At 40.8% G+C, this 12,631-nt stretch overlaps 1 protein-coding gene across 5 annotated transcripts in view; it reads left to right on the top strand.

Moving 5' to 3' along the window:
* Positions 1 to 12,631, top strand: part of MAPRE3 (microtubule associated protein RP/EB family member 3) — a 48,311-nt gene that overhangs the window by 22,890 nt on the left and 12,790 nt on the right. For all 5 annotated transcript variants that reach the window (XM_056563718.1, XM_056563715.1, XM_056563717.1 and 2 more), the window contains exons 2-3: positions 982 to 1,109; positions 1,197 to 1,342. In XM_056563718.1, the coding sequence (XP_056419693.1) occupies positions 989 to 1,109; positions 1,197 to 1,342 (267 nt within the window). In that variant the 5' untranslated portion in view covers positions 982 to 988. The remainder of the gene's footprint in view (positions 1 to 981; positions 1,110 to 1,196; positions 1,343 to 12,631) is intronic.

Here is a 12,631-nt window from a genome sequence, read left to right as displayed (position 1 = left end):
ATCCCTGGTTAATATGAAATGTTCTGCTGCGTTTTGTTTCAGGATCTCTGTTTGCTGTCGGGAACAGGAACATCTATGTATTGCGGGAATGACGTAACAGCACAGCAGTGTGTGTAGGGGTCTATAGGGGGCGCTGTACATACGTAAACTCAATCCCTGGTCAATATGAAATGTTCTGCTGCGTTTTGTTTCAGGATCTCTGTTTGCTGTCGGGAGCGGGAACATCTATGTATTGCGGGAATGACGTAACAGCACAGCAGTGTGTGTGGGGGTCTATAGGGGGCGCTGTACATACGTAAACTCAATCCCTGGTCAATATGAAATGTTCTGCTGCGTTTTGTTTCAGGATCTCTGTTTGCTGTCGGGAGCGGGAACATCTATGTATTGCGGGAATGACGTAACAGCACAGCAGTGTGTGTAGGGATCTATAGGGGGCGCTGTACATATGTAAACTCCATCTGTGGTTAATATGAGATGTCCTGCTGTGTTTCCTTCTAGGATCTCTGTTTGCTGTCAGGAACGGGAACATCTATTGATTGCGGGAATTATGTAACAACAGTGTCTTTGGGGGTCTATGGGGGGGCGCTCTATATGTATAAACTCCATCCCTGGTTAATATGAAATGTTCTGCTGCGTTTTGTTTCAGGATCTCTGTTTGCTGTCGGGAGCGGGAACATCTATGTATTGCGGGAATGACGTAACAGCACAGCAGTGTGTGGGGGTCTATAGGGGGCGCTGTACATATGTAAACTCCATCTGTGGTTAATATGAGATGTTCTGCTGCGTTTTGTTTCAGGATCTCTGTTTGCTGTCGGGAACGGGAACGTCTGTGGATTGTTGCTGTTGCAAAACTACAACTCCAAGTATGCCCGGACAGCCTTTGGCTGTCCGGGCATACTGGGAGGCGTAGTTTTGCAACAGCTGGAGGCTTACTATTCACTGACAGCAAGCAGAGCTCCTGACAATGCTCTTGTCTTCCAGCTGGGGGATGGCAGTGAATGTCTACTCCACGTCAGTGACCAGTGAGAACATGAGTCGCCATGACATGCTCGCCTGGGTCAACGACTCCATACAGCTCCACTACACCAAGATAGAACAGCTGTGCTCAGGTACGGAGGGGGCGGGGCTCATTCTCGGTCAGGCCATCGGGTGGCGCTGTGTCCTTCCCAGCAGGTTTCTCCCTTGTGTCCCCGCAGGCGCCGCCTACTGTCAGTTCATGGATATGCTGTTCCCCGGATGCGTCCTACTGAAGAAAGTCAAATTCCAGGCGAAACTGGAGCACGAGTTCATCCACAACTTCAAGGTCCTGCAGGCGGCCTTCAAGAAGATGGGCGTGGACAAGGTGAGGGGGCGGAGCCAGGGATAAGTGGGATATATATGTGACCCGCCCATATCCCCCTGTAGAGTATATACTGTATGTGTTATTATATATATGTGACCCCCCATATCCCCCTGCAGAGTATATACTGTATGTGTTATTATATATGTGACCCCCCATATCCCCCTGCAGAGTATATACTGTATGTGTTATTATATATATCCCCTGCAGAGTATATACTGTATGTGTTATATATATATATATATATATATATGTGACCCCCCATATCCCCCTGCAGAGTATATACTGTATGTGTTATTATATATGTGACCCCCCCCCCATATCTCCCTGCAGAGTATATACTGTATATTATATATGTGACCCCCCATATCCCCTGCAGAGTATATACTGTATGTGTTATTATATATGTGACCCCCCATATCTCCCTGTAGAGTATATACTGTATGTGTTATTATATATATGTGACCCCCCCCCATATCTCCCTGCAGAGTATATACTGTATGTGTTATTATATATATGTGACCCCCCCCATATCCCCCTGCAGAGTATATACTGTATGTGTTATTATATATGTGACCCCCCATATCCCCCTGCAGAGTATATACTGTATGTGTTATTATATATATGTGACCCCCCCATATCCCCCTGCAGAGTATATACTGTATGTGTTATTATATATGTGACCCCCCCATATCCCCCTGCAGAGTATATACTGTATGTGTTATTATATATGTGACCCCCCATATCCCCCTGCAGAGTATATACTGTATGTGTTATTATATATGTGACCCCCCTGCAGAGTATATACTGTATGTGTTATTATATATGTGACCCCCCATATCCCCCTGCAGAGTATATACTGTATGTGTTATTATATATATGTGACCCCCCATATCCCCTGCAGAGTATATACTGTGTGTTATTATATATGTGACCCCCCCATATCCCCCTGCAGAGTATATACTGTATGTGTTATTATATATGTGACCCCCCATATCCCCCTGCAGAGTATATACTGTATGTGTTATTATATATATGTGACCCCCCATATCTCCCTGCAGAGTATATACTGTATGTGTTATTATATATGTGACCCCCCATATCCCCTGCAGAGTATATACTGTATGTGTTATTATATATGTGACCCCCCCTGCAGAGTATATACTGTATGTGTTATTATATATATATGTGACCCCCCATATCCCCTGCAGAGTATATACTGTATGTGTTATTATATATATGTGACCCCCCATATCCCCCTGCAGAGTATATACTGTATGTGTTATTATATATATATATGTGACCCCCCATATCCCCTGCAGAGTATATACTGTATGTGTTATTATATGTGACCCCCCCTGCAGAGTATATACTGTATGTGTTATTATATATGTGACCCCCCCATATCCCCCTGCAGAGTATATACTGTGTGTGTTATTATATATGTGACCCCCCTGCAGAGTATATACTGTATGTGTTATTATATATGTGACCCCCCATATCCCCCTGCAGAGTATATACTGTATGTGTTATTATATATGTGACCCCCCATATCTCCCTGCAGAGTATATACTGTATGTGTTATTATATATGTGACCCCCCCATATCTCCCTGTAGAGTATATACTGTATGTATTATTATATATATGTGACCCCCCCATATCCCCCTGCAGAGTATATACTGTGTGTGTTATTATATATGTGACCCCCCTGCAGAGTATATACTGTATGTGTTATATATATATATATATATATATATGTGACCCCCCATATCCCCCTGCAGAGTATATACTGTATATGTTATTATATATGTGACCCCCCATATCCCCCTGTAGAGTATATACTGTATGTGTCATTATATATATGTGACCCCCCATATCTCCCTGCAGAGTATATACTGTATGTGTCATTATATATATGTGACCCCCCTGCAGAGTATATACTGTATGTGTTATTATATATGTGACCCCCCATATCCCCCTGCAGAGTATATACTGTATGTGTCATTATATATATGTGACCCCCCATATCTCCCTGCAGAGTATATACTGTATGTGTTATTATATATGTGACCCCCATGTCTCCCTGCAGAGTATATACTGTATGTGTTATTATATATGTGACCCCCCCCATATCCCCCTGCAGAGTATATACTGTATGTGTTATTATATATGTGACCCCCCATATCCCCTGCAGAGTATATACTGTATGTGTTATTATATATGTGACCCCCCATATCCCCCTGCAGAGTATATACTGTATGTGTTATTATATATGTGACCCCCCCATATCTCCCTGCAGAGTATATACTGTGTGTGTTATTATATATGTGACCCCCCATATCCCCCTGCAGAGTATATACTGTATGTGTTATTATATATGTGACCCCCCATATCCCCCTGCAGAGTATATACTGTATGTGTTATTATATATATCCCCCTGCAGAGTATATACTGTATGTGTTATTATATATGTGACCCCCCCCATATCCCCCTGCAGAGTATATACTGTATGTGTTATTATATATGTGACCCCCCATATCCCCTGCAGAGTATATACTGTATGTGTTATTATATATGTGACCCCCCCATATCCCCCTGCAGAGTATATACTGTATGTGTTATTATATATGTGACCCCCCATATCCCCCTGCAGAGTATATACTGTATGTGTTATTATATATGTGACCCCCCATATCTCCCTGTAGAGTATATACTGTATGTGTTATTATATATGTGACCCCCCATATCCCCCTGCAGAGTATATACTGTATATGTTATTATATATGTGACCCCCCCATATCCCCCGGCAGAGTATATACTGTATGTGTTATTATATATGTGACCCCCCATATCCCCCTGCAGAGTATATATTGTATGTGTTATTATATATGTGACCCCCCCATATTCCCCTGCAGAGTATATACTGTATGTGTTATTATATATGTGACCCCCCATATCTCCCTGCAGAGTATATACTGTATGTGTTATTATATATGTGACCCCCCATATCCCCCTGCAGAGTATATACTGTATGTGTTATTATATATGTGACCCCCCCATATCCCCCTGTAGAGTATATACTGTATGTGTTATTATATATGTGACCCCCCATATCTCCCTGCAGAGTATATACTGTATGTGTTATTATATATGTGACCCCCCATATCCCCCTGCAGAGTATATACTTTATGTGTTATTATATATGTGACCCCCCCATATCCCCTGCAGAGTATATACTGTATGTGTTATTATATATGTGACCCCCCATATCCCCCTGCAGAGTATATACTGTATATTATATATGTGACCCCCCATATCCCCCGGCAGAGTATATACTGTATGTGTTATTATATATATCCCCCGGCAGAGTATATACTGTATGTGTTATTATATATGTGACCCCCCCATATCTCCCTGCAGAGTATATACTGTGTGTGTTATTATATATGTGACCCCCCTGCAGAGTATATACTGTATGTGTTATTATATATGTGACCCCCCTGCAGAGTATATACTGTATGTGTTATTATATATATATATGTGACCCCCCATATCCCCCTGCAGAGTATATACTGTATGTGTTATTATATATGTGACCCCCCATATCCCCCTGCAGAGTATATACTGTATGTGTTATTATATATGTGACCCCCCCATATCCCCCTGCAGAGTATATACTGTGTGTGTTATTATATATGTGACCCCCTGCAGAGTATATACTGTATGTGTTATTATATATATATATGTGACCCCCCCCATATCCCCCTGCAGAGTATATACTGTATGTGTTATTATATATGTGACCCCCCATATCTCCCTGCAGAGTATATACTGTATGTGTTATTATATATGTGACCCCCCCATATCTCCCTGCAGAGTATATACTGTGTGTGTTATTATATATGTGACCCCCCTGCAGAGTATATACTGTATGTGTTATTATATATGTGACCCCCCTGCAGAGTATATACTGTATGTGTTATTATATATGTGACCCCCCATATCCCCCTGCAGAGTATATACTGTATGTGTTATTATATATATATATGTGACCCCCCATATCCCCCTGCAGAGTATATACTGTATGTGTTATTATATATGTGACCCCCCATATCTCCCTGCAGAGTATATACTGTATGTGTTATTATATATGTGACCCCCCATGTCTCCCTGCAGAGTATATACTGTATGTGTTATTATATATGTGACCCCCCATATCTCCCTGCAGAGTATATACTGTATGTGTTATTATATATGTGACCCCCCCATATCCCCCTGCAGAGTATATATTGTATGTGTTATTATATATATGTGACCCCCCCATATCTCCCTGCAGAGTATATACTGTATGTGTTATTATATATGTGACCCCCCATATCCCCCTGCAGAGTATATATTGTATGTGTTATTATATATGTGACCCCCCCATATCCCCTGCAGAGTATATACTGTATGTGTTATTATATGTGACCCCCCCATATCCCCTGCAGAGTATATACTGTATGTGTTATTATATATGTGACCCCCCATATCCCCCTGCAGAGTATATACTGTATATTATATATGTAACCCCCCATATCCCCTGCAGAGTATATACTGTATGTGTTATTATATATATCCCCCGGCAGAGTATATACTGTATGTGTTATTATATATGTGACCCCCCATATCCCCCTGCAGAGTATATACTGTATGTGTTATTATATATATATGTGACCCCCCATATCCCTCTGCAGAGTATATACTGTATGTGTTATTATATATGTGACCCCCCATATCCCCCTGCAGAGTATATACTGTATGTGTTATTATATATGTGACCCGCCCATATCCGCCTGTAGAGTATATACTGTATGTGTTATTATATATGTGACCCCCATATCCCCCTGTAGAGTATATACTGTATGTGTTATTATATATGTGACCCCCCATATCCCCCTGCAGAGTATATACTGTATGTGTTATTATATATGTGACCCCCCCATATCCCCCTGCAGAGTATATACTGTATGTGTTATTATATATATATGTGACCCCCCATATCCCCCTGCAGAGTATATACTGTATGTGTTATTATATATGTGACCCGCCCATATCCGCCTGTAGAGTATATACTGTATGTGTTATTATATATGTGACCCCCCCATATCCCCTGCAGAGTATATACTGTATGTGTTATTATATATGTGACCCCCCATATCCACCTGCAGAGTATATACTGTATGTGTTATTATATATGTGACCCCCATATCCCCCGGCAGAGTATATACTGTATGTGTTATTATATATGTGACCCCCCATATCCCCCTGCAGGGTATATACTGTGTGTGTTATTATATATGTGACCCCCCATATCCCCCTGCAGAGTATATACTGTATGTGTTATTATATATATGTGACCCCCCATATCCCCCTGCAGAGTATATACTGTATGTGTTATTATATATATGTGACCCCCCCCATATCCCCCTGCAGAGTATATACTGTATGTGTTATTATATATGTGACCCCCCCATATCCCCCTGCAGAGTATATACTGTATGTGTTATTATATATGTGACCCCCCATATCCCCCTGCAGAGTATATACTGTATGTGTTATTATATATGTGACCCCCCATATCCCCCTGCAGAGTATATACTGTATGTGTTATGATATATGTGACCCCCCCATATCCCCCTGCAGAGTATATACTGTATGTGTTATTATATATATGTGACCCCCATATCCCCCTGTAGAGTATATACTGTATGTGTTATTATATATGTGACCCCCCCATATCTCCCTGCAGAGTATATACTGTATGTGTTATTATATATGTGACCCCCCATATCCCCCTGCAGAGTATATACTGTATGTGTTATTATATGTGACCCCCCTGCAGAGTATATACTGTATGTGTTATTATATATATATGTGACCCCCCATATCCCCTGCAGAGTATATACTGTATGTGTTATTATATATGTGACCCCCCCATATCCCCCTGCAGAGTATATACTGTATATGTTTATATATGTGACCCCCCCATATCCCCCTTCAGAGTATATACTGTATGTGTTATTATATGTGACCCCCCTGCAGAGTATATACTGTATGTGTTATTATATATGTGACCCCCCCATATCCCCCTGCAGAGTATATACTGTATGTGTTATTATATATGTGACCCCCCCATATCCCCCTGCAGAGTATATACTGTATGTGTTATTATATATGTGACCCCCCCATATGTCCCTGCAGAGTATATACTGTATGTGTTATTATATATATCCCCCTGCAGAGTATATACTGTATGTGTTATTATATATGTGACCCCCCCATATCCCCCTGCAGAGTATATACTGTATATGTTATTATATAGGTGACCCCCCCCATATCCCCTGCAGAGTATATACTGTATGTGTTATTATATATGTGACCCCCCATATCCCCCTGCAGAGTATATACTGTATGTGTTATTATATATGTGACCCCCCCATATCCCCCTGCAGAGTATATACTGTATGTGTTATTATATATGTGACCCCCCCATATCTCCCTGCAGAGTATATACTGTATGTGTTATTATATATGTGACCCCCCATATCCCCTGCAGAGTATATACTGTATGTGTTATTATATATATGTGACCCCCATATCCCCCTGCAGAGTATATACCGTATGTGTTATTATATATGTGACCCCCCCATATCCCCTGCAGAGTATATACTGTATGTGTTATTATATATGTGACCCCCCATATCCGCCTGCAGAGTATATACTGTATGTGTTATTATAAATGTGACCCCCCATATCCGCCTGCAGAGTATATACTGTATGTGTTATTATAAATGTGACCCCCCATATCCCCCTGCAGAGTATATACTGTATGTGTCATTATATATATGTGACCCCCCATATCCCCCTGCAGAGTATATACTGTATGTGTTATTATATATATGACCCCCCCCATATCCCCCTGCAGAGTATATACTGTATGTGTTATTATATATATGTGACCCCCCATATCCCCCTGCAGAGTATATACTGTATATGTTTTCTATATGTGACCCCCCCCATATCCCCCTGCAGAGTATATACTGTATGTGTTATTATATGTGACCCCCATATCCCCCTGCAGAGTATATACTGTATATGTTTATATATGTGACCCCCCATATCCCCCTGCAGAGTATATACTGTATGTGTTATTATATGTGACCCCCCTGCAGAGTATATACTGTATGTGTTATTATATATGTGACCCCCCATATCCCCTGCAGAGTATATACTGTATGTGTTATTATATATGTGACCCCCCCATATCCCCCTGCAGAGTATATACTGTATGTGATATTATATATGTGACCCCCCCATATCCCCTGCAGAGTATATACTGTATGTGTTATTATATATGTGACCCCCCCCATATCCCCCTGCAGAGTATATACTGTATGTGTTATTATATATGTGACCCCCATATCCCCCTGCAGAGTATATACTGTATGTGTTATTTATATGTGACCCCCCCATATCCCCCTGCAGAGTATATACTGTATGTGTTATTATATATGTGACCCCCCATATCCCCCTGCAGAGTATATATTGTATGTGTTATTATATATGTGACCCCCCATATCCCCCTGCAGAGTATATACTGTATGTGTTATTATATGTGACCCCCCCCATATCCCCTGCAGAGTATATACTGTATGTGTTATTATATATGTGACCCCCCATATCCCCTGCAGAGTATATACTGTATGTGTTATTATATATGTGACCCCCCCATATCCCCCTGCAGAGTATATACTGTATGTGTTATTATATATGTGACCCCCCTGCAGCGTATATATTGTATGTTATTATATATGTGACCCCCCATATCCCCTGCAGAGTATATACTGTATGTGTTATTATATATGTGACCCCCCCATATCCCCCTGCAGAGTATATACTGTATGTGTTATTATATATGTGACCCCCCATATCCCCCTGCAGAGTATATACTGTATGTGTTATTATATATGTGACCCCCCATATCCCCCTGCAGAGTATATACTGTATGTGTTATGATATATGTGACCCCCCCATATCCCCCTGCAGAGTATATACTGTATGTGTTTATATATATATGTGACCCCCATATCCCCCTGTAGAGTATATACTGTATGTGTTATTATATATGTGACCCCCCATATCTCCCTGCAGAGTATATACTGTATGTGTTATTATATATGTGACCCCCCCATATCCCCTGCAGAGTATATACTGTATGTGTTATTATATGTGACCCCCCTGCAGAGTATATACTGTATGTGTTATTATATATATATGTGACCCCCCATATCCCTGCAGAGTATATACTGTATGTGTTATTATATATGTGACCCCCCCATATCCCCCTGCAGAGTATATACTGTATATGTTTATATATGTGACCCCCCCATATCCCCCTTCAGAGTATATACTGTATGTGTTATTATATGTGACCCCCCTGCAGAGTTATACTGTATGTGTTATTATATATGTGACCCCCCATATCCCCCTGCAGAGTATATACTGTATGTGTTATTATATATGTGACCCCCCCATATCCCCCTGCAGAGTATATACTGTATGTGTTATTATATATGTGACCCCCCCATATGTCCCTGCAGAGTATATACTGTATGTGTTATTATATATATCCCCCTGCAGAGTATATACTGTATGTGTTATTATATATGTGACCCCCCCATATCCCCCTGCAGAGTATATACTGTATATGTTATTATATAGGTGACCCCCCCATATCCCCTGCAGAGTATATACTGTATGTGTTATTATATATGTGACCCCCCATATCCCCCTGCAGAGTATATACTGTATGTGTTATTATATATGTGACCCCCCCATATCCCCCTGCAGAGTATATACTGTATGTGTTATTATATATGTGACCCCCCCATATCTCCCTGCAGAGTATATACTGTATGTGTTATTATATATGTGACCCCCCATATCCCCTGCAGAGTATATACTGTATGTGTTATTATATATATGTGACCCCCATATCCCCCTGCAGAGTATATACCGTATGTGTTATTATATATGTGACCCCCCCATATCCCCTGCAGAGTATATACTGTATGTGTTATTATATATGTGACCCCCCATATCCGCCTGCAGAGTATATACTGTATGTGTTATTATAAATGTGACCCCCCATATCCGCCTGCAGAGTATATACTGTATGTGTTATTATAAATGTGACCCCCATATCCCCCTGCAGAGTATATACTGTATGTGTCATTATATATATGTGACCCCCCATATCCCCCTGCAGAGTATATACTGTATGTGTTATTATATATATGACCCCCCCCATATCCCCCTGCAGAGTATATACTGTATGTGTTATTATATATATGTGACCCCCCATATCCCCCTGCAGAGTATATACTGTATATGTTTATATATGTGACCCCCATATCCCCCTGCAGAGTATATACTGTATATGTTTATATATGTGACCCCCCATATCCCCCTGCAGAGTATATACTGTATGTGTTATTATATGTGACCCCCCTGCAGAGTATATACTGTATGTGTTATTATATATGTGACCCCCCATATCCCCTGCAGAGTATATACTGTATGTGTTATTATATATGTGACCCCCCCATATCCCCCTGCAGAGTATATACTGTATGTGATATTATATATGTGACCCCCCCATATCCCCCTGCAGAGTATATACTGTATGTGTTATTATATATGTGACCCCCCCCATATCCCCCTGCAGAGTATATACTGTATGTGTTATTATATATGTGACCCCCCATATCCCCCTGCAGAGTATATACTGTATGTGTTATTATATATGTGACCCCCCCATATCCCCCTGCAGAGTATATACTGTATGTGTTATTATATATGTGACCCCCCATATCCCCCTGCAGAGTATATATTGTATGTGTTATTATATATGTGACCCCCCATATCCCCCTGCAGAGTATATACTGTATGTGTTATTATATGTGACCCCCCCCATATCCCCCTGCAGAGTATATACTGTATGTGTTATTATATATGTGACCCCCCATATCCCCCTGCAGAGTATATACTGTATGTGTTATTATATATGTGACCCCCCCATATCCCCCTGCAGAGTATATACTGTATGTGTTATTATATATGTGACCCCCCTGCAGAGTATATATTGTATGTTATTATATATGTGACCCCCCATATCCCCCTGCAGAGTATATACTGTATGTGTTATTATATATGTGACCCCCCTGTAGAGTATATACTGTATGTGTTATTATATATGTGACCCCCCTGTAGAGTATATACTGTATGTGTCATTATATATGTGACCCCCCATATCCCCCTGTAGAGTATATACTGTATGTGTTATTATATATGTGACCCCCCCATATCCCCCTGCAGAGTATATACTGTATGTGTTATTATATATGTGACTCCCCATATCCCCTGCAGAGTATATACTGTATGTGTTATTATATATGTGACCCCCCCCATATCCCCCTGCAGAGTATATACTGTATATTATATATGTGACCCCCCCCATATCCCCCTGCAGAGTATATACTGTATGTGTTATTATATATGTGACTCCCCATATCCCCTGCAGAGTATATACTGTATGTGTTATTATATATATGTGACCCCCCATATCTCCCTGCAGAGTATATACTGTATATTATATATGTGACCCCCCCATATCCCCCTGCAGAGTATATACTGTATGTGTTATTATATATGTGACCCCCCATATCTCCCTGCAGAGTATATACTGTATGTGTTATTATATATATGTGACCCCCCCCATATCCCCCTGCAGAGTATATACTGTATGTGTTATTATATATGTGACCCCCCATATCCCCCTGCAGAGTATATACTGTATGTGTTCCCCCCATATCTCCCTGCAGAGTATATACTGTATGTGTTATTATATATGTGACCCCCCATATCCCCCTGCAGAGTATATACTGTATGTGTTATTATATATGTGACCCCCCCATATCCCCCTGCAGAGTATATACTGTATGTGTTATTATATATGTGACCCCCCCATATCCCCCTGCAGAGTATATACTGTATGTGTTATTATATATGTGACCCCCCATATCCCCCTGCAGAGTATATACTGTATGTGTTATTATATATGTGACCCCCCATATCCCCCTGCAGAGTATATACTGTATGTGTTATTATATATGTGACCCCCCCATATCCCCCTGCAGAGTATATACTGTATGTGTTATTATATATGTGACCCCCCATATCCCCCTGCA

The sequence above is a fragment of the Hyla sarda genome, chromosome 3, assembly GCF_029499605.1.
Source record: "Hyla sarda isolate aHylSar1 chromosome 3, aHylSar1.hap1, whole genome shotgun sequence".
NCBI lineage: Eukaryota > Metazoa > Chordata > Amphibia > Anura > Hylidae > Hyla > Hyla sarda.
This window is presented reverse-complemented; position numbering and strand designations above follow the sequence as displayed.